This window comes from Acanthochromis polyacanthus, chromosome 3 (assembly GCF_021347895.1).
Source record: "Acanthochromis polyacanthus isolate Apoly-LR-REF ecotype Palm Island chromosome 3, KAUST_Apoly_ChrSc, whole genome shotgun sequence".
NCBI lineage: Eukaryota > Metazoa > Chordata > Actinopteri > Pomacentridae > Acanthochromis > Acanthochromis polyacanthus.
The window spans coordinates 36,459,111-36,482,488 of record NC_067115.1 but is presented as its reverse complement, the minus strand read 5'-3'; the positions used below and the strand labels follow the sequence as shown (position 1 = coordinate 36,482,488).

Sequence of the window (23,378 nt, the reverse complement as noted above, 5' to 3'; positions counted from 1 at the left end):
TCATCTGAAATGAAACGACTGAGCAGCCTTGGTGGAGTACTGCGCTCTGAGTGCTTTTCTTGTTTATATTTTGATTCAGCCACCACCTTCCTTCATTTGGGACACTGAAGCTCACAAGAATGACCGTGTCACTCTTTCTAGTTTTTGTCCACCTTCTTGAAAACCTTTAGAGCAAAACATGAATGTGGAATACCTCACATGAACCAAACCCTCCAGTCATTTCTCCCGGTAACCCAGTAGAAACATCCCTCACTTGGGTTCACTAGAAGGACACCTGAACTTAAAGATATTAAAGGTAATCATGCAAAAACTCAAACTCTTACCAAGTCTATCTGTCTTATTTTTAGTCAAAATGTCTCATCCCACTGGATTTAAGATGAATTCACTTAACAAGTAACATTTCAGCAAGATGGAGGGACTTCTTTTTAGACAATGAAACTTAGATATCTTGTTAAGTCAAACAATCTTGAAATGATCTTGTGTTGTTGTATTTTACAAGAAAACTCAAAAAGTTTAATACATCTCAAATTAGGAGGTTATATGAAAGCAAAAATCTATTTTTGAGTGAAAAACTGCTATTTTTGTTAGTATGTGTGGCTTATTTTAAGACACCTAAGCTTGACAATCCTGGTAACATTTAGCTTAAAATAAGTTTTCTCAGCTAACTTTAAGATCTCAATATTCTAAATATCACATCTTACTTCAAGAAATCTTACCAAGCCATTTTTCACTTGTTCTATTGGCAGGTTTTTTTTAAACCTATTTCAAGGTAAAAGTTCGTTGAAATAAGCTTTTTTTTCTTTTTCTGAGGGGCATTTTTTTCCAGGGCATCATCATCCTCTGCAAAAAATGTGTATATATGACAGAATCAAGTCAAATTAAATGAAGGATTCGTTGCGTTTTTTGCCTGTAGCAAGGACGAAAAGACCGGATATCAGCTTCTGCAGGACCAGTTTTCTTTGAAAATCTGTGTTTTGTAAGCATTTTTTTTTTTGGGAAAAGTGCAACGCTAAATCCCTGAAACTTCCATTTAGTGAACGGCACCTCAGTGAGAGTCAAAGAGCTGGTTCACTTATTTCAGGCATTTCTGAGGGTGAAGCTCACAGGACAGATGTAGCTAAAGTTTGTATTATGTCTTTATAGATGTTCAAATATGCAAATATCTCACATCTACAGTTTTGGAGCTTTTCAGTTTTGTGGCTTTGTTTGAAAACAATGCAGCCGTCTAAATGTGTTCCGTATTTGCAGAAAATGCAACAAACGTCTGCTTGAAGTGACCACATATCAGAGAAAATCCAAAAAAAGAACATTGTGTCTGAAAAGAAGACGAATGTCGTCCAAGTACAAAACTTCTTTTTTTAATTTTTCTATGTTCAAAACTGCAAAACATCTAGAAAAATATACAACAAATGCTTAACCTTTCACAACATTTAACATCTGAAAATGAGAACAAAAGAAAAGAAATATTCACATTTTCCCCAATAATGATAAAAGAACATTCAATGTTTATTTCCTTTCTTTTACATGTCAATGTTTTATATGTTTGCAGTTATTGTTAAGGGCGTTTTTCTTTTTCCTCTCTCAAATTTCAAACATCTCCGCAGTAGCCGGAGTCGTTGGACAGCTGGGAGTTGGAGCTGCGGTTGGACGAAGAGTTCCAAATGTCCAGGTTCATGTGCGGGCCGAAGGGGTTGAAGCTGGAGTACTGAGTCGGCCCGCAAGTTCCCCCCGGCTCACGGCTGAAGGGGGAGTGGGGAGGCGTGATGGGGGTGATGGGGGTGATGGGGGACACGGGGGACATCGGGGCCGATCGCTCCGGTTGGAAGTGGCTCTGGTAGGGCTCGCTCTGGGGCGTCCAGATGGATCCAAACAGGCTGGACATGGGGGAGAGGCTGCGGGTCCCAGAGAAGTATGGCTGCAGGAGAGGAAGAGAGGAGGAGGTTTAGTTCTGGAGCTCCTGTAGGTGTAGAGGAGCTTCAGCACAAAATGTCTAAAGCAGGGGTGTCAACGTACACCCATCAGCCACAACATTAAAACCACCGACAGGTGAAGTGAAAAACATTCATCATAATGTTCTATGTGGTGTTCTGGTAGAAAACCTTGGATTCTGGAGTCTGTGTTGATGAGCCTTACACACCAAAATAAACCCAGAACAAGCACACTCCTTCATGCAAATGACAATCCTGAATGGCTAATCCCACAGGAAAATGAACCCCACCACATCATAAAACCATCAACCAATCAGGAACATCTTGAGGAACACGACCGTCGCCCAAGGTGTTGACTTGACCTCCAAACTTCCTAAACCCTATTCTGATCAAACATCAACAGGATGCAGTGGAACGAAGTTTGATTCCCAGAGGCTCCACTGCATGACCCAGAGCACCCAAAGGATCCACTGCCAACATTCTGGTCCAGACCCCATAGGACACCCTGAGAAGTCCTCTGGTCCAGACCCAATTATTCAGAGCCTTTTTGACCACATAAAGGGGACCAACACACCAACAGAATATTAGGCAGGTGGTTTTAATGTTTGCCTGATCGGTGTACAGTGGTAACTTAAGCATCGCAGGTATTTAAGCACTTAGATTGAGCCAGATGAACAAATACGTACTATTGAGCTGTCTGAAAAACCTGAAAGTCTCTTGTCATCTGCACCTTCCAGCACTTTAACAGCTCAGATAAACAAGGTAGTAATTAGTGCTGTTTTTTTATAATGTGCTGCTGTATGTAAATAATGATTAGAACCATCGTTAGGAAGTTAAATCTCTCTTTTCTGGAATATAAAGGTTATCTCTTCAAGACATATTTTAAGTTTTAATCTAAAGAAGCCTTGACTACTGTACCTGGATCCCCAAAACATACATCTGTCATCTAGAAACTACAAGTAGATCTATGAAATTGACATTTATATAGTTTATTTAAATAAAATTATACTATATCATAATGATTTTGCATCTCAAGAGCTTCAAGAGTCCTGCTTCTACGGCTCTTTTTAAAATTGTATCATCTATTTGCTGTGCAGTCAGCTTTCACTTAACTCTGCCTTTATAAAATACAATTCTGCATCATCTCATGTCTTTTTTCTTTGAACAAACGTCAGTGCATGATTTAATTATGAGCTAAACTGACATCAGCTTAAGCCTGACAGACTGGGATGTTTGAGGCTGCTTTTAGAGGTTCAAGAGCAACAAGTTCAAATTAAAGTGATGATAAAGTGATGATATATCAAGACATTTTTTCACTTTATACTTCCCTGACCTTTACTAATCTTGTAAAGTAATAAAGAATGATAAATATGTGTTTTACAGAATATTAAATAACAGTGGAATGTAGCATTTTGGAAAGCCTCCCCTCATTTTCACTGCTTACTTTGAGGTTTAAACTGATGTGGCATTTTAGAGTAAAACTGTTGCTGGTGTAAAGTAAACGTATTAACATGCAAATATCGCATGCAAACGATAGAGCTTCTACTTAAAAAGTCTGAAAACCCCACTGGAACACTGCGCTGAAACTTTACGGGCAGTTGGGTGTAAAAATTGCACGTAAAGGGCACAAGATGAAAGGGACATCTGCGCAAAAAACAGAAGCAGCAAACAAATGAAAAGTTGATTAATAGTCCATTAAACCAGATGTTTAATGATTGTTCCTTATTTCTGCTCAGATACGGAGCGGATTAAAGAACGTACGAGTGCTGACAACCTCATCTAAAGTCAGAGAAGTCAGTGTTGTTTTCTGTTTCTGTGTATTCATACTTTTTGAACTACAGTTTAAACCTACAATCAGACACCATGTCTGTGTGTAAACTTGAGCGTCGCAGGTATTTGAGCATTTAGGTTGATGCAGATGAGGTGGAAGATGAATCTTGGAAAGCTTGAAGCTTATCGGTGTCTGCAGTGTGTGTGCATGATTTCCCAAAGTTTCTTTTCTGAAACTTTCTGTGTAACACCACACAAAAGTGCTACTACTTCAACACACACAGGTTGCAGCTGCACTGAATCCCGTGAGAAATCTGTAAGCCTCATAATCTGACCTTACAACAGCTCAGATAAACCAGGTAATAATTAGTGCTGTTTCTAACGACTTTAACTGTTATTACACTTCATTTTTTCATTAATTTCCAAATAACGAGAAGTAAAACTGTGTGGTTGTTTTAGAAAATATACTTCTCCTGTCAACTTCTCTTAGTTTATTTATATGTCTAGAGTTGGGCAACATTGAAAATGTGACATTTTTAACTAAAACACAATCATGTGAGTTTGCATCTTACAAAAACAAGATTCCAGTAATGATAAGTTAAATATACAATCACTAAACAGTGAAGATTGTCCTGTTAGAGTTACTAAAAATACTTGGTCATATTCTTGTGAGTTGATTGTGGTGATCTCTACACCACAAAAATGTGTCATCAGGTTAGATTTAAAGCAGGTTTTGGACCGGTAATCGAACTAAACAAGACATTTGAGTACATAACCATTTGTACTATTTTCTGATATTTTAGAGACAAAATAACTAAAGGAGAAAATTATGAATTGAGAAACCTTATAGCTGTTTCTTCGACTGGCAGAATTAGCACAGTAAATGCAGGCTCTTTTGTACATTGTCTCTCCATCCATCCATAAAGAAGTAAGCAACAACTTCCTCCCTGATAACAATGGTTCAGAAGTAAAATCTCAAAAATTGAACGAAGAAGAAATTTCCAGACAAGCTACCAGAGAGACTGATGTTACGTTTCCTCACTTTAAAACGGAACAAAAGTAGGCTAATGCAGTGACTTAAGGTGCGTGTCCACTAGATGCGACACATTGCATGTGGCCGGTTGGTGCGTTTCCAGCTGCGATCCGGTGTGTTTACCTGCAGCTCATTTTTATAAAGTAGACTCAACTTCTTCTGTCCTTCAACATCTAAACTAGCCATCGGTGAACTAAAACCAGGACAGGTTCAGCTGCTGCACAGATTATTTCTCGCCCCAAATGCTTTAGAAATACTTTTCCCTCAAGTGTTTTCGAAATAATAGAGAAAGTTTGCTGCCGAGCCGCTGTCTTTATCAGACTCATCCACCAGACCGTCAAGCTGAAAGCGCGGTCACATGACCACGTAGTGGCCCGCTCACATCAGTGCAATTTTCAGATGCGTGCATTCGCATGTAGTGGACACGCAGCATGTCTTTGTTTTGTGAAGTGTGAAATGCTCCCATACTTTGAGGACTTCCATCAAACTGTTTTCTCCGTGCTGGTCATGTTTCATTTGTGGAATTTACTTCCCTTTGAAAATACCTCCTCTGCTCTGCCTCCACCTCGCTCTGTTCAACTCGCTCTGCAGGTGAAGTAGACGGCTCAGCGACATGGCGAGTGACACATGAATCGCGCGACACAGCGAATCGATAATGCAATTTGTTGCCGACGCTTTTAATAATCGATTATTAATCAGCCCTAATCAATATGTGGAGTAAACTTATGGAACTGTCAAAATGAGTACAACTATAAAACAACAAAAAGACTGCTTCAAAAATACAATAATGTGGAAAAGTAAATGTGTTCGGGAGTTTCAAAAGAGGTATAAAAGTGTAACGTTGGATGCAAACAGGACATACAGCGCCCTCCATAATTACTGGCACCCCTGGTTAAGATGTGTTGAAAACTTTAAAATAAATTCAGTTTTTATTACAGAAGCATACTCTCCCACTGAAAATTGTAGGAAAATGTATTATAGGAGAAGATTAGGTGCTGTTCTGTTACCAAAAGAGGCTGGACAAACTATTAGCATCAGGGGTGTTAATAATTGTGGCACACACGATTTGATGTAAAAGAATTATTTCTTAATGTGATTTTTTTCCCCCACTGAATAAATGCACTTGAATTAAAGGCTGGATTTTCCTCTTTTTTTCATTGTGGTCCTATATTATTTGGAAAAAAAACTGAATTTATTAGAAGCTAAAAAAAAAAAGAAGCTAAAGAACACATCTTAACCAGGGGTGCCAACAATTATGGAGGGCGCTGTGTTTGGTTTTGGTATTGTGAGGCGTCACCTTGCTGCCCACGCAGGCCGCCCTGTCCCAGGCTGAAGGGGATTCCTGAGGCTGCTCCTCGCTCCAGCTGCTCTGATTGCCGGGTGCATTCTGGCCGTCGTGGCAGGGAAAACCGGTGGGAAACGTTCCATTACCTGTAAAATGATCACGGCAAACAAACGCTGAGTCAATAACTGTTTGCTGGCTGCAGTAAAAGGTTCACACGATACGTTTTATCTTATACGATGTGTGATATGAATACATGAGTAAAGTGCACAGCATGAGCTTGTACCTATGTAGCTCCTTTCCTCACAGTAGGTATAGGGATTGTTGCAATGGCTGTTGGCATTACTCCAAGTAAACCTGCAGGAGACAAGGACACATTTCAATGATTTTAACAGACAAACCTGTGATGATGTTATTTGAACTATAAAACAGGACACAGGATCTATGAGGATACTAATAAACAGTCAGATGCTGGTAAATCTTTTCTTACCAATTTAGCACAAAAAACAACTGTTCTTGCCTTATTTAAACACTGACAGCTTTAAACCTGGGTTTATTTACTGTTTTTGTCCCTCACGGAACGACATACAGCTGTTTTCCGTAATGCTACCAAACTATTTGTTCCTGTAACATCCAGAAAACACAGAGCAAAATGAGCGTTTAATGTGGAGCTCCCTCTCATGTACTGTAAACAATAGCTCTGTTCTGGTCTCCACTAAAGCCTGAAACACTGATTTGCTTCATGTTTTTCAATAAAGATGTTTATTAATTTGAGGAGGTTTCCTATTTTCAAAGTCCTACCCGTTGTATGGTGCGCTGGCTGCTGGCTGAGGTATGTAGGGCAGAGCTTCGGTGGTGTTGTATCTGAACTCGTTGGTGAGGGGGATGGATGGAGCTGACCACGTCTCTTCAGGCAGATACTGACCCGTCAGGTCTGAGGGAAGAACAACTCCTTTAGAAACCAGAGGTAACAATGAACCTCTTTCATCACGTGTGCGTATAGTTTGAAGGCGTCTTCCTTTACCCATGTTCCTGTCCATTCCTGCAGCCACGGCAGCAAAACTGGGGGCGAAGCTGGACGCTGTGGGGTCGGGGCTTTGGCACAGGTCTTTATGGTACAAGCTATTCATGCTAAACAGGCAAAAAGTACACAAGGAATGAATTCAAATAGAACTGTGCATTTTCCATAAGACACGACAGCTTTTTTATTCTTCTATGGCAGCGGTCTCCAACCTTTTCCACCACAGACCGATTTCAAGCAAGACAATTTTCTACAGACCGGTCATTGCACACACAGCAAATAATAATGTTTTTTTTTATTTTAAAGAAGTGGTCTAAATGAAAAAAAATTACCAAATGTGTATTTACTTTTCCTTCTGTCTCTCCCTCTTTGCAAAGAAGCTCTCCAGAGATGTCTGTTTTTATTATTTTAACAGTCGGGCATTAAAACTCGGAAATCTTGATGTAAAAGCTGTTTTCTACGGTTGTTCTCACAGATAATTTATTTTTTTTGCTAAACTTTTTCATTTATTCATGTACTTTGCAATTTTTTTGTGGCTTAAAAATGTAAAAATAGCTGTTTCTAATTTTTTTTAATTTCACAGTGTGCATCCATAAGTCAGTGGTCTCTAACCTTTTTTGCACCATTGACCGGTTTCAAGAAAGAGCATTTTTTTAAATTCTTTTTTTTTGCCTTTATTATATAGGAGAGTGCAGAGAGAGACAGGAATTGTGGGTAGAAGCGCGTGGGATTGACATGCAGTAAATGGTCATGGGCTGCACTTGAACACGTCGCTGCGTCGGCCTGTTTGTGGGTCGCCAGCTCAGCCAGCTGAGGGTGCCAAGCAAGACAATCTTTACTTTTTAAAAGTGCCATAAACAAATCAAATTGTTTTAATTTTCCTTTGGTCTCTCCCTCTTTTCACAGAAGCTCTCCTAAGACGTTTGTTTTTTTATTAATTTCGGCAGAAGTCAGGCTTCATTTAAAGGGTGGGCATGAATATTAACAAAAGGCAGGAATCAAGTCCAGACAGAAGTGACTGGAAGACAATCTAGTCCTTTTTCAAACTGAAAAGCCCTGCAGACTCCACTGGAAATAAATAAAAAGTTTTGATTCTTTCTGTGCAGTCCAGTGGTTGGGTACCACTGTTTTATGGACTGATTTGAGTAAAAATTAATCCGGTTCCAGGCAGCAGGAACACTAAAATTCCTGTAAAACCTTAGTGTACAATTTGAATAATCACATCTTAAAAGTTATTCGCTCAATGCCTAATTTTTTATTGTATCTAACTACTGGAGTGGTCAGTAGAACCCATAGATAGATTCAACTATCACACTGTTTTCTATATTTCTGTATGTTTTTCTAAGCTAGTTCTTGTATCTAGTAGGGTGAGTTTGTCTACTGAAGTACCTCAGAGCCTTGTAGTTTGCAGGCATGGTCTGGTAGCAGTCTCTCTCTGCTGGGTAAACGCTGTACTGCATGGAGTCCCCTGGGGAAAAAAACAAGGCTAAAATCAGAATGCTGGGATAAAATTAAAGCTACTGTCCATTTTTCCACATTATGTACAGTACCATTATGCACAGACATGTCTTCTCACTGAATGGTTTGTATTTATTTTTATTATTTCCTACGTCACAGCTTAATAGAGAAGACATCAGAACTGCTTGAGGATACATTCAACATTTTGGGGGTTTTTCATGTCTTACAGTAATGATGGACTGTTGTTTCTCTTTACTGAGTCACATGGTTCTTGCCATACTATGGATTACAACAGTAGTCAAACAGGGCTATGCACTGTACTGAACCTACCTCTGCTTAACACAGCTGAAGGTCTCAAACACATTAAGAAGGAAAGAAATTCCACAAACTGACTCTTGACAAGACACGTGTGTTAATGCAAAACCATCCCAGGAGACGACGTCATGAAGCTGACTGAGAGGGGCTACTTTAAAGAATTTAAAATATAAAACATATTCTGGTTTGTTTCACATTTTTATATTGACAGCGTAACTCCATATGTGTTCTTTCATAGTTTTGATGTCTTCCGTATTAATAATAATTAAAATGAACAAAAAGAATTGAATGAGAAGGTGTTTCCAAACGTTTGACTGTATAACCACCTAATAGAACAGCCCCCCCCCATCATCCCAAAAAGAGACGGACTGCAGCACTAATACTTCCAAGAGAGAGCAGTGTGTAAGTGCTTCATACTTTTTCTGGATGAGGTAGTGCAGGCGTGTGTTCGACCGTTGGCGTCCTTGTCTCCCTCCATGCTGCTGGCGCTGCTCCAGCTGCCCCAGCTCCCTCTGCTCGCCCTCACGCTGCCCGACGAGCTGCCAGAGTCTGAGCCTGACTCACACACTCCGCCTAAACGCCGCTCTGTAGCACACTTTCTCCGAATGCGAGCAGGACACACACCTGCCAAGAGCCAACAAAAGGCCAGAGGTGTTAAAATTCAGCATCCTGTGTCATGTTACTGTTTCAATCGAGCACTGTGGCAGTTCAAAGTGATGGGATTTCACAGAGTAGTGCCCACCGTTCTGTTTGAGGGGGCTCTCAGCAGTCTGTCCAGGTTTCAGTGCTTCTAGCTTGGTGCCGTTGCAACACCGGTTCCTGCTGCGGGTTCCACTGATGTTACGGTCGCCTGTTTTCCAGTCAGGTTCATTCTCCCTCTCTGGCATCACGAGCACATTGTGCTCAGGAGCACTACAGCAGCAATGGACAAGAACAATGACAACACAATGGATTATTATTTAGTGTTTTCTGTCATTTGATGTGTCTTTTTAGACGTTACCCATCAGACTACAGTCATAAAGTTTATTTCTTTCATCAGAACAAAAGTGAATCGTTGATACAGTCAAGTGTGTGTTACCTGGAGACATTTTCTGTCTTCCTGCGACTCCTCTTTCCCTTATTATTCCCTGTTCCAGTGACAGTCTCGGTGCTCTGTGCTTTCTTTTTTTGGCCTTTGCCATCTTCTCTCAGCTGGAGTGACAAAAAAAGTGATGACGGTTACTTCTCTAGCATGAGTGTCTGAATCAATTTGTACAAATATCTGAATAATCACTGCTGGCATAGTAAACTACAATCTGTTTCTTACCTCCTGCTCAGAACTGTCCCTTTTGTCAGAGTCCATCTTCTCTGCATAGTGCTCCGTGCAGCTTTTCTCTACAGGACTGCACACTAACAGGCCTGGTCTTGGTCCTGGACTCAATGTGACATCAGCTGGAAAACCAGCAGGCATTTCCACGGGAAACATAACTTCTGCTGGAACTCTGTCTTCTATAGTGCTCTGGATGTCTTCTTTATAGTCTGCGGATGTCTTTTTCTCCAGCTCGCTGATGAAAGCTGGTTGGTTGTTGTTGCAGATGTCGAGGTCCGGGGTGAGGGGAGGGTCTGGTGTCAGGTCTTCATGCTCTTCGTCCACTGTCACGGCACCAGCTGTGGCTGTGGATGAGCTGGACTTGAATTTTCCGTAATAGAGCGAAACTTTGGGTTTCTTCTGTTGTAGGGACGGGGTGGTTGAGGAACCTTTCTTTGAGGATTGAGGACGAGGGGCGGGGCTGTTGGCCAAAGCTGGAGAGCCACGCCCTTTACCTTTGTCAGACGTGTGACAGGTGTCCACGTAGGTCTTACAGCTGCCCTTTGTTTTACTGCACAGACAGACACAAAAAATACAATTTATAGCATTTTAACTCCAAAAATCCACTTTCTCTGAATGCTCCAAAGAAATTCTAGAAAAAAAACCCTCTTGACATACTTTACTCCATTGGGTGTGATATTGTTGACTGAGCCGTTGTCGCGGGACAGGACAGAATTGTGGTTGCTTCGGACGCTGGGTGATGAGAACTCATTCAGGATATACTGCGCCTGATGGAACGCCATCAGACAAACACCAAACAAGGAGAAGCTGCGGGAAAAGGAGACACGAGTGATAACAGGTATATTTAAAACCAAATATATGCACTGTAAATAAGGCACCTGAGGACTCTTTCTTTTTGCTAACATAAAATACAAACTACTAACCATGTGAAGATGAGCGTGACAACCCAGAAAGTTTCCTCCCAGCTGGGACCAGGAACCACCTGGGCACAGAGAGGCAACATGTGGTGGGGCAGCGTCACATTGAGGGTAAAAGGGAAGGAGGTGCCACGTGACGTCACCAGGGTGAGGTCCCGGATCACCCAGGATGAGGTGAAGTCTGGGGTGAACCTGAGGACACAGACAGGAGACAAAAGAGGGAATTAGAAAAAGCCAGAAAAAGAACACAGAACACGAAGAATAAAAAGGAAGAGGGAAGTATAATTTGAGCATATTGCAGAAGGATGTGAAAGAGGAAGAGACAAAAGAAAGTAAGTGGGGGATGTGTCTGCAGATGAGTAACCAAGTTACTGTTACATGAACCCTGAATCACACTGTTCAGTTATTCACTGCATAGTGTGATTCAGGGTTTTAATCTACTGTAGTTAGACTGACAATATCTGTACATTAAGAAGACTGTTTTATAGTGAACTGATTGTAAATAATAGAGAATTTAGATACTATAGACTGACGCACACTTTCTAATCTTACTATTTTTATTGTAATTTATGTGGCCACCGTCAGGCCGGAGGTACAGGAGTATGAAATGCAGGACCACTAGGTTTAAGAACTCTTTCTTTCCCTCTGCCAGACTCTTAAACTGCTGACCGGAGTTCACACCAGCAGCAATACTGCACTGCCTTATTTGAATTTGTATTGTATTGTATTTTATGTTTAAAATTTTACACTTTTGTTATTTGTTCTATTTTAAATTTTAAATTTCTATTTATATTCTTTTAAATTTATTCTTACACATTAGGCATTAAGTGGACAGCAGAGTAAGAATTTCATTGTACAGGGAAACATGTTTCCATACTGTGCACATGACAATAAACACTTTGAATCTTTGAATCTTGAATCACCAGTGGATGGCGCTCAAGTCACATCAAACACATGAAGTCGTATTTTTTTCTTGCAAACCTCATAACACAAACATGTTTTTAGAAAAACTTGCTAGATTGTGAAATACATAGCTGCACTCTGGCTGTACTGTACAGCCATAGATATAAAAACTACAACTGGAAATGGGTATCAAGCCCTGAGGGGAAATTTTAAAATATCAGACTTCTGATAAGCCGTTTGTTTAACTGTGGTTCTGCTCATAAATTCAGAGCATCACCTGAACTGTGATTCAGAATTTTAGTTTCACTTATAATGGCACAGAACAGCAGGTTTCAATGATTTGAGGGCTGCAGATAAACTCTGTCTTTATTTTCAGTTTCTCTGACTGAATGTTGGCGTTGGAGGTAGAAGAAGCACTTAAACTGTTTTATTCACTACACTTCTAATATGACACTAAGTCCTGCATTTATTTTATACTCTAAAGTGAAAAATGAAACAGGTTTTATCAGCACTATGTACTGACATTTCCCTAATACCTATTCGACATGGAGGCTTTAATTCTGATGTAATGCTGGACAGTGTAATGAAAGTCATTGCATAGCATTTTGTTTTGTGGGTAAAAGCTGTCCACAGTGCTCTGACCACAACATTAGTGTCTATATACATATTAATTTAAATACAGTATGAGAAAATAAAGCTATCTCTATTCTTAGCTTAATTTGTTTCTATTTTTTGTCTTTAAAACAAAACAAAGAAAGAAAACCAATCAAAATCCACAGATAAGAATACAGTTAAAGTACCAATTCAATAATCAGCATCGGTAAAAGGAGTCGTACCGTCGCCCACCTCCAACTATGACCATGTAACTCACTCATTGTTATACATTACTTTAGGATATTAAAGGACACAAATGAGCTTTTAAAAAGATCTTAAATTCCACTTACGCAATGGTGATCTCAGAGGAGGTGTTGTGGTCGAGGCTGAAGGAACGACACTGCAGCACCTCGAAGCCAAATCCCTGACACTTATAACCATTTATGTTCATCGACATGACTGTCAGAGGAAGTTCTCCTGCATTCTCCACCTTGAAACTCTTTGTGATGGCAAATAGGGGCTTATTGGTGCGCACACCTGTGAGAGACATACAGTCGTATTACTCATTTGAAAGATTGGTCTTACCTGTAAAATGAAAATGAGACGTTCAGAGTAATGTCCCATCAGGTTTAGACATCTCACCATCACGACACTCCATTAGAGTTGACTGAGGAACATTGAAGCGTAGAGAAGCTCCTGGACCCGGTAGTTTGCCTCCGACTCTTAGCAGCTCTTTGGCCCCGTGGCCCTGTACCGTCACCATGTCAAACACTGTCAGGTTGTTCCTGAAAACCACACAAAGTGAGGCCTTAATTAGCACCTGAACAGAAGAGATTTATGAACCAACATAACAGTCAAAGTCATCTAAATCAAAGCTGAAGTTTTAATTCTTCAAAAACTATTCTTCAGTGGTTTTAACCGGGCATTCCAAATGTCTGAACACCACATAAATCCAGAAGACATGAACAAAACGCATGTTACTAATATAAATCAGTACCTGATGATGAGAATGGTGGTGGTGGGTTTGTGTTCAGAAGGAGTAAAGACAACAGCAACCTCTCTGGCTTCCCAGGGCTGCAGCAACAGCCGTAGGACGCCCTCTCCTTTAATGTGCTCCATCTTCTCACCCATCTTTACAGAAACACAGAATAAAAGTTTCAGGGGAAGCAACACAAGCAGTTTCCACGTTGTAGGTAAAAATACTGATAAGGGATTGCATGTTGGCAACCAAAAAAGGAATGAGTAATTACAGGGATGGGATCAGCAAGTTCTGATTTTAGCGGAAAGTTGTTGATGGGGGGTGCGGCGGCGCAGCGACTTCCAATCGCTGGGCCGTTTACAATCGTCGTTAACAAGCTATCGTTAACGTCGTTACCATCGCGCGGGAGTATCAGCGACAATAAAGTGTTCAAACTTGTGAAATCAGCGTTCAAATAAATGAAATCGGCGGAAATCCGCGGATCCGCGGTAAATTCCCATCCCTGAAAAAAGCGGAATTCCGCGAATTCGCGGAAAAATCACGTCCCTGTAATTACGAAAAGATTTATCAATATTGTGTATAGGGGCGTTTTAAGATTTACCTGGGGAGGAGAAGCCAGTAAGGAAAACTCTGTTGTGCTGATGTTGACAGAGAGGGGGCTGATATTGAACCTGCCAATGAAAACAAAGAAAAGACTGTCAGAGAGATGTAGCATCGTGTCTCCAAACAGAGGAGGCACAAATTAACAACAGCTGAATCGTTTCTCTGCAATACAAAGCACATTCTTGACAGGTTACCATTTAGTGAGAAGGTCCACAGCCTCCAGGGGAGCAGGGTACAGGGAGAGGATTCGAATCTCGACAGAAACTACAGAAGCCGAAGGATTCTTCAGCATGAAAGTCTTCACCTGGAACAAAGAAAAAGATATCTTCTGTTAGATAAACATCACAAATTTTAAAACTACAAACATAATTTGTAGTAAACAATCATTAAGTGTTGCCCACCTTGCTCTCATTGACAGGTGTAGCACCAAATTCCAGAGGAGAGGACGTCTCTACAGGCAGCCTGGGCCATCTGAGAAGACAGAAGGATTTACATGATTAGTGATGCTAATGCAGAGTAATGATGGATTACAGGGCAAAAAAGGCATCTTGTTGCATCCAAGAATGACCTGCAAGGCAGTTTGTCTTTGTGACTCTGCCATCGAGAGCAGAGCTCAGCTGCCAGTTTGTTGTCTACACTCCAGGATGAGGAGGAAAAGTCTGGAAGGAGAGAACGCTGCCACTCTGAATGACCTAACGAGACGTTACACACAAAAAAAAAATCAATATATGTACACACACACACTCACAAAAAAAAATCTGATTTGATATTTTTTCCCTCACACGAAAAGGAATCATGAGCTTCACCTGTTTCAGATAATTTAAGAGGGCAAGGACGTCCACACTCTCTTTCAGCCTCAAACACAACTTCCCCCTGCTGGCAGGCACAAAATCAATCATCACATTTGATTTTCAACACATCTCCACATTGCCAATGGAGCTGGTATTTTACCTTAGAAGAAGTAGAATGAAAGTAGAGGGGAATGTGCAGAGGTGTGCCCAGGCTGGTATCCAGACTCAGGGTGGACATCTGGTTGATGGGAAGGACTCTGCTGAGCAGCTGGAGAGACAGAAGACGCCAACAGCCCTGAGGAACCGTCAGTGGACTGCTGAAGTTCATCAGCTGGCAGACAGGGGGCAGCAGAGACAGTGTGTCAAATGTCCCTTGCTTGGAATCCATTGACAAATGAAGAATGTGTCAAATGACATAATCTGTGGACTCCCAGTTTGGGCTCAGCAGGCAGACACCTTTTTTCTACTTTTAAGATAAGGTTTAAAATGTTCCTATTTGATAAAGTTTACAGTTTAAATTATAGTTAGTGCTGCTAGGGATCACCTGATTTAGCTATGCTGCTATTTAGTCTGCTGGGGGATTCCCATGATGCACTGGGCTCCTCTCTATACTGTTATATACTGTTGAGCCACAACACTATGACCACTGACAGGTGAAGCGCATAACATCAATCATCTTGTTACAATGCAACGTTCTGCTGGGAAACCTTGAGTCCTTACATTTATATGGATGTCTGACATGTACCACTGACCTAAACACTGCAGGTCAAGCAAACCCACCAACCCCACATGACGACAGCAGTCCTTGATGACAGCTGCCACCCTCAGCAGGACAAGGCACTCCGAAGCACCGCAGAAACTGCTCAAGAGTGAGAGCTAAGCTGTTCACCCAGGTTTCACACTCCCCAGATCCAAATATCCAAATATCATCTGTGGGATGTCCCAGGATAAGCCTGATCTAGGTAGGCCCCACTCTGCAACCCACAGAATTCACCGCTGACATTCTGGTGACACAGGACATCCCTAGAGGTCCTGTGTCCATGCCCCACTGGTCACAGGAATTATAGCAGCATGAAGGGGACCAGCACAATATTAGGCAGGTGATCATAATGTTTTGTCTGGTTGGCGTATATCAATAATTTACAATTTCTATAGTTTTATTTAGCAGACGCTTTTATCCAAAGCAATGTACATCTGAGAGTAGATACAAAACAAGTTAGGGATCTAGTCAAGAGAAAACAACCTCGATGAGAGCCATAAAAGAAGTTCAAGTGTGAATCATCGTTACATTAACTATCTCAGAGTTTCCCTCGAGGTCCTGTGCTTGTTCTCTGCTCCCTATAGCTACACGTCTTTCATTTGCAGATTCTGGCCTCACCACCTGCTATCAGCTCTGCCTATTCTAGTTTTTTTTTTTAAATTCCTTCCGACTGTCGCTTAAATGCAACTTTGAATTGTCAGGTTTTCTGTTCTCCGTTTAAAATTCGCAAGCGGTGTACCTAACTATGGCAAGCACTGTGAGATGACATATGTTGCGAATTTCACCAAGGTAAATAAAACTGAATTTAATTGAATCTATAAGCCATATTGTGAAATATGTACATTTTGTGACAAGATCTGCTTGACGCCATTGTTGATACCTTCATCACTCCCTGTAGCTTCTCTGAGAGGCTGGCATTGAACACAGTGAGCGGCAGGGGGAAGGGGTTTGTGAGCCACAGGTCCACCTGGTTAGCATCACTTTGTTTCACCTGGAACAGGCTGAACAAGTCCCCCACACTCAATCTGCAGAAAGAAAAACTAAATTACATAAATACACCATTACAGATTTATATATTTACAACTGCTGGGACACTTTCACATCAAATTACTGTTTGACTTGGCTATGATCTGCAAGACTTCTTACAATTCATGAGTGAAAATGGTAATTTCCTGCGTTTTACCTGTGTGTGATATGTAGTCCTGGGAAGCTGTAGGTTGTCCTGTTTCCCATAATTTTTATACCGATATGACTAATGCATTTCTGTCCATGGCCTGGCAATGACCCTGACAAGAAACAAAAACTTCTTTAGTCTTTTGGCTAAAATGCAAATAATTATATGACCTGAGATGAAATGATCTGTTAGTATTCACCGCTGCATGCTAGGGTAGCCACTTCAGTGAAGTTTTTTGCTTCTGGTCTGAGAAGAACCTGATTGATGTCCAGGTTGGCCTCCACTTTTGATAGCACCTGCATATCCTGGGGACATAAAACATCTCGTCAGAGCTGGAAAGATTCTACTCAGGAAGATGCAAAAATTCAAAACAAAGACAAATACTTACCTTTAGATAGAGCTTCTTCCCTCCGGAATTTAACATATAAATTCCAATTTTAGATTCTCCTGTTGGAAAATGTTTGGAAAAAATACCACAACAATGTTTATCATAGTATACCATGTATGTACATGTGTACAACAGCAATTCACAATTCTGGTTCATGTGTAAAAGCAGAACAGATTGAGCAAAATAATGAATTAAACACAGACGTTAATGCAACAAGAGGCTAGAGAAAGACGCAGCTAAGCCCTGTGATGATGGAAACTAGCTTTGAGAATCAAATATATGTCTATTCACAGTTATTGTACACTAATGAAAATGCTGTGTGCACAGCTTTCATTTGGTGTTCAGCCATGTCTATATTCTGTAAAGTGAGGCCAAGAAATCACAGCTGATGTCTTCTCACATCTCTCTTGCCTCTCATCTGACAGTTCTTTCCAAACAGCAGCATTATCCTCACATTTTCTAAATACATTCTTTCCCTAGAGTCCAACTAAACACAAGTCAGAGGAAAAGGGGAAAAACACCCAAAGGAAATGCAGAAACCTTATTAGGTCTGCATCCAACGTCAAAATGTAAACACTCATTTTAAACTTTTGAACTTTTTCTTTGATAGCAGTAGACCACAGAAACTAGCCCAGAAGATAAAACACTGAATGAGACAATTTAAGTGGTGGCTGGTGAATGTTTTCTTTCCATATTTTATTCTGAATCAAAGTTTATGGTGGACTACGGTTAATCTGTGTCACTCCCACAGCGAATTTGCCTCCAGACATTGGATCACAGAGGTCCTAAACACTCACCTAATGCAGCCTGTCCAGTACTAGGGGCGACCAGCAGGACCAAAATGTGCTCAATGACGTAGGGCTTGAGCTTGTCCAGGTCGGCAGGCCGGTCGCCACCCGCAGACAGATTAATCTGCAGACTGAGGCGCTCCTCGCTCTGGAGGCAGGACCCCTGGGACGGGACAGGAAAGGCATACCAGTCATGCACCAGGCAGAAGGAAAAGAGGAGAAGCATGAGAACAACAAGGACTACGTAATTTTCAGAATTGAGAAACTCAGCATATAGGAACAGAGACTAAGATAAAGAAGCAAAACAAATGAAAAAGACAATCTGAGTTTAAAACAGACACAAATAAATGAACAAGTTGTGTTGAGAATTTCTGATTTGATGTTTATTTATTTTTTGATAGAAGTATTTCAATACATTGGGGGACTGAAAACATTCCTACCCCCACCCTCCGCCAGTAACCTCCACCCTGTGGCTAACACCCTCTCAAAGCTGACACATCAGTGTTGGGATAGTGTAAATCTCACTGCAAACCAGGGATCGTCTCGGCGGGTGAATCACCACTTTACAACCTGTAGACAGATGCCCTGGCTTGGTGCCACTGGGGGCTCAAGACCCGCAATACCAAATGTAATCCTTTGAAACCAAGGCTGCTGTTAACTTCCTGTTAGGCTCAGTCAGTCTGTGTGCAGCATCGACTGTGACCAAGAGCCATTTCTCGATTTTGCTGGTGAAAAATTGAAAAAGAACCGAGGAGCAGGTGTTGATCTTGTATCTGAGCTAAAGGTCAGAGCTGGTACACTCATGCAACAGATTGCAAGGATGATTTCAGTTAGAATAATTGCGACAATGTAGTTAGGATGTCTGCCGCCGTCTCTTGCTTCATGTGTATTGCACCACATGAGTACCAAGAGCCCTGCCTCAATTACAGAGCCTCTTGAGAAAGCAATTAAAAGTCTGGCAAGAGATCTCCTTCCTTGGGGGTTCTGAAGAAAACAGAAGGCACTCCGATGACAAGGCCGGCCGCCTGTTGAAGTTTTTGACTAGCCGGCCTTCTGCTCAAGAGGAGTGGGCCTGACGAAAGCAAAGGCTCAGCTCCGGATTTGCAAAGTAGGAGCAGACTATAAACAGCATAGGATCACACTTCATAAAAAATGAAGTACACAAGCAACTGCCTTTCAATTAAATCCTGCCCTATGGTCTCCTTCTCATACCATCTTGTTTTACCATAAGAAACTGGCTGCAAATTAACAATATATGTTATTCAGACAAATTCAGGAATTTTATGGTGTTAAAAGCTATTTTAAGTAACAGAAATTTCACATGTCGGTGTTAAACTGATCAAACCAGGGATCTTTAGATAGAACTTTTTTATTCAAGGCCTTCAAATCCAGCTTGTAGACAGTAAAAATGTGACTAAACTAGGTAAAATGCTTGGCAACTGCTGAAACAGAGGAGAAGTAGTACCTGAGGATTGTTCAACAAACTCTTCGGTAAGCTGCACTCCAGGAGTAGACCCAGAATAGTGATGTTAGAGGCATCTTCCTGCAGGAGCAACAACAATCAGTGGTTAAATAGCTTCCTTATTTGTTTTTTGATATGATATTCAGGTGTCTTAACCTGTATATTTAAATTATACATATACATTTATTGATGTTAGAAGGGAAATTGAGCACAGCCGTTTTGAGGGACCCTCTATATGGAGGTGAACATTCATGGAGAATATAAAGCTATGAATGTAAGCTCTGTTCTCCAATGGCATGAGTAAAGTATCTCACCAGCCTACCCTGCTTGCATGAAGCGAGGAAGAGCAGACTTGTTAGAATGACTCAGTGATACAGTGCCAACCTTATGCGTCGGGAGAGGACGTCTAACCTCTCAACATGAGCATCACAACTGTCAAACAACTGTGACTGGTGTAATGAAATACAAGCTTCCGAGGGCTCTGTGGAGGGGTGCAAACTCACCCATGCTACCAGAAAAGGGAGCTGCAAGTTGCATTGTAAAACACTTGATTGTAACAAATTGTGTAGGTGTGTGTCTAAAAACGACATTTTTTTACATGTCCCTTGGAATGCAGTCATGTAATCAGTAATTTCAGTGTAGATTGTGTTAGACTTTACAACACATGAATGAGAGAAGGCACTAGGGATCAAAAACATGACTTGAGTGTGGTTATCGCTCTACATGCTGATATTGCTGTTTATTCAATGCAGCTCAATTATATGTTTCATTAGGGTGTGGAATTTCTGTCCTTGTAGTGACTGGTGGCCATGAAGCATCACAGAAGTCTTTGTCATGGTGGCCCTTTACCATCTAAACCTTCACAATGCTTCCTGTTTGCCAACACTGCACTGTAGTCTGACCTATTGCCTCCTCATGTTGATAAAGAATTTAACAGTAAGAGATCCACTTGGTAGTGAAACAAAGTCTGACAGCAACATACATGTCCCTCATTTTCTGGCCTTATTGATTAGCACACCTTTAATTGACTAATTATCAAATACAAATACGAAAGTTGAGGATTAATCCTTAACACCCCTAAAATGGACATTAAATCAAGCTGTGCATGTATTTATTAAACTAGACATAACAATGCTAAACCTAAAGCAGCTTGTTAACAGTTTGATAACGGAAGTCTGGACACTTTAAATGCTCAAGAAATTCATCACTGACATGAAGAAAATACGGAAAGACTTAGTTTAACTTTTTCTTAAACCCCAAAAAATGTGACTATGGAAAACACAAAAGGCATGTAAAAATGGAATTAAACATCCCATGCAGAAACGGTTTAAATCGTACAAACATGTAAAGTCATAAAATGGACATTTGAAGCTTGGCTTTGACAAGAAAAGAATACAAAAGTTGAACACATGAATGGACAAAGCTGAAATTTTCATATGCTGAAACATTGGGAACTTAGTTGTGATAAAAGCGTGCATTCATGTGTTCAGCATAAGCAGAAGTCTCAGTGATTATGAGAGCTCAAGTCTCTCTGCACACGGACAAGCTGACATTTTGCAACTGCCACCCCACTTCCTGTTATGGAGGCGAGGAGTCCTTGCAGATGCTCCACGCACACGCACACACACACACACGCACGCGCGCTTTCACTGCCGTGGCTTGTCTCTAAAACTATGCACTACTTTGTCGTTGTTTTGAACTTTTGCACACGGAAAAATGTGAACTTCATACAACTGAATGCTTGTATGTGGCTAGTATTTTAAATGGAGTCACTGTGATTATACTGAGAGCAAACATTACATTCTCAAGCAATAAAACAAGAAAAAAAAGATTGTTAGGAAACATCCTTCATGCTGACTGACTCAATAACTGAATGACAGCGAGTGCTTGTCAGTGTGTACCACAAAGCTCCTGTGTCTACGTCTGTTTATCAGGGCTGGAAGGGAAGCAGAAATCAGCTGTTTCCAATGATGGGCTGTCATTCACTGCTGCACAAAACAAGCACACAGACATTTAAATACATACCTGAGTTTGGGTCAGTTTAATGCTCTGGATGTGAGGGAATATTAGCAAACTATCCTTTCTTTGGATAGATTTTAATGAACCCTGGTGACCTCCCACACCAAATACCTGCAAAAGAAACAGTTAACATTTACAGAGATTCTCAATTACGGCTTGTATTATATTAAGGCACCTATTATCACAACTTGCAACTTTCTTGTCATGAACATAAACATTTAAAAAGCTGATTTAATAGTTTAGCATCATGAGGGGTGAAGCCTTTTTGAGATGATTCAGTTTAGTTCAAACAAACTCAGACATTTTCATAACGTTGAAGAGCTGGATAAGAGTCAATATTAACAAATAATTTTAAGAAAAGCTAACTAGTGACTAAGAATAGCAGGTGAAAAGTGATAGTAACAAACCAAAATGTTGAACTACTACTTCCAAGCTTTGCTGTTTTCAATATATACACTTGATGAATACATAAATAAATAAATAAATAAATAAATAAATTACAACTAAATTGTTTGCCACTGAGTTAACATTGGTCCAGCTTCTTAGCATTACTAGTTGTGTACTAAGCACAAAATATCCTTTCATATATACATTCTTATCTTTTTCATTTTACAGAAAATAGACCACAGAGATACAATGCTAACATAAACAAAATCAACATAACAGTATTTCAGGGCAATATGAACAAAAGACCCGCATTGTTGGGAATCACAGGAAACCTAAAAATAACAAAACCATTTACGTCTCAAAAACATGTGAAGGGCGTGGCTGCTGTGCATGGGAGCTGAAGTGTCTGTGTGCGTTTGTTCACACTAACAAGCTACACTGGTGCAGGTTTAACAAGAGATGGGAAAATTTCACAGCATAATGTACACTTTCAGGGTGTTTGGGGTGAATTTCTGTAACTAATTCCGACTTGCTTAGGTTTTAATGTGGTTGAGTAAAACCCAGTTCTGTCTAAAATCTAGCTTACAAGAGCAAACATTATAACCTAATGCACTTACATAAGTGTCACAAACTTAACTTAAACCGAATCTTGAGAGACAAATACAACAAATATCACTAACAAAACTAACAAAGTCTGTAAAACTTAAGCAAGCTGTGAGCAGGCAAACTCTGAGGTAGCAGCAGAACCAGTTTGGTTGCAATGACAAAACAGACTGAAGAGCAACAGTCTGGTGGTTACGCAGTTGAAAGCATGGTAATGTACATTCTCAGATTGTACTCTTAGTACTTCAGCGGGCACAAATGTCCGCCTGAGAAAAACGTAATACTTCAAAAACAAAATGCACTGATTGTGTGAAACTACGGTGTTTTCTAGCTTCAGGCAAAAGTTAAGGACTTGACAAACTGAGACTAAAGTGTCTGATAGTCTTATGGTTACCAACCAATGTATTTTATTAATTTTTGTTTATTGATTTGGCCCCAGTTATGCAATGCAAGTTATTTTTAGTTCCCAATGTGATTAGCACGATCATTGTTCTAATAGCATAAACAATTTTTTTTCTTGGTTTATGTGAGAATGTGGGATGAGAGTGAAAACAAACATTATGAATGCTGTAAAGTTCTGAGCAACAGTCTGACAGCAGCAGTCTGGTCAGCTGCTATTTTAAATCACCAAATGCAAAGAAAAAACAAATAATGTGACTAAGTCTGTTTGTAAACTCACAGAGTATGCATACGCTGATCAGCCACAACATCAAAACCATGGACAACTAAAGCATACAGCATAGATTTTACTTAAACAATGATCCAGATCAAGAACACTCTTTCTGGTAACAACAGTCCCCCAGTAAGACAATGTGCCCTACTACGCCTCAAAAAATGATGAAGAACAGCTTGAGGAACACAAACAAGAGCCCTAAAACAGCCTCCAAACTCCCT

At 40.6% G+C, this 23,378-nt stretch overlaps 1 protein-coding gene across 5 annotated transcripts in view; it reads right to left on the bottom strand.

Moving 5' to 3' along the window:
- Positions 1 to 1,482: 1,482 nt before the first annotated feature.
- tmem131l (transmembrane 131 like) overlaps positions 1,483 to 23,378 on the bottom strand; it is a 42,573-nt gene continuing 20,677 nt past the window's right edge. The window contains exons 7-34 of one of the 5 annotated variants that reach the window (XM_051945334.1): positions 21,501 to 21,605; positions 19,479 to 19,556; positions 18,023 to 18,176; positions 17,226 to 17,284; positions 17,037 to 17,142; positions 16,847 to 16,949; positions 16,544 to 16,703; positions 15,064 to 15,234; positions 14,919 to 14,988; positions 14,681 to 14,804; positions 14,514 to 14,583; positions 14,307 to 14,416; positions 14,111 to 14,180; positions 13,528 to 13,661; positions 13,173 to 13,315; positions 12,881 to 13,067; positions 11,040 to 11,225; positions 10,774 to 10,923; positions 10,114 to 10,666; positions 9,886 to 9,998; positions 9,550 to 9,719; positions 9,225 to 9,431; positions 8,424 to 8,502; positions 7,038 to 7,144; positions 6,815 to 6,947; positions 6,300 to 6,370; positions 6,029 to 6,162; positions 1,483 to 1,915 (exon numbers count right to left, since the gene is read on the bottom strand). In XM_051945334.1, the coding sequence (XP_051801294.1) occupies positions 1,589 to 1,915; positions 6,029 to 6,162; positions 6,300 to 6,370; positions 6,815 to 6,947; positions 7,038 to 7,144; positions 8,424 to 8,502; positions 9,225 to 9,431; positions 9,550 to 9,719; positions 9,886 to 9,998; positions 10,114 to 10,666; positions 10,774 to 10,923; positions 11,040 to 11,225; positions 12,881 to 13,067; positions 13,173 to 13,315; positions 13,528 to 13,661; positions 14,111 to 14,180; positions 14,307 to 14,416; positions 14,514 to 14,583; positions 14,681 to 14,804; positions 14,919 to 14,988; positions 15,064 to 15,234; positions 16,544 to 16,703; positions 16,847 to 16,949; positions 17,037 to 17,142; positions 17,226 to 17,284; positions 18,023 to 18,176; positions 19,479 to 19,556; positions 21,501 to 21,605 (4,074 nt within the window). In that variant the 3' untranslated portion in view covers positions 1,483 to 1,588. The remainder of the gene's footprint in view (positions 1,916 to 6,028; positions 6,163 to 6,299; positions 6,371 to 6,814; positions 6,948 to 7,037; positions 7,145 to 8,423; positions 8,503 to 9,224; positions 9,432 to 9,549; positions 9,720 to 9,885; positions 9,999 to 10,113; positions 10,667 to 10,773; positions 10,924 to 11,039; positions 11,226 to 12,880; positions 13,068 to 13,172; positions 13,316 to 13,527; positions 13,662 to 14,110; positions 14,181 to 14,306; positions 14,417 to 14,513; positions 14,584 to 14,680; positions 14,805 to 14,918; positions 14,989 to 15,063; positions 15,235 to 16,543; positions 16,704 to 16,846; positions 16,950 to 17,036; positions 17,143 to 17,225; positions 17,285 to 18,022; positions 18,177 to 19,478; positions 19,557 to 21,500; positions 21,606 to 23,378) is intronic. The other 4 variants (XM_051945335.1, XM_051945336.1, XM_022212496.2 and 1 more) reach the window with 4 other exon arrangements.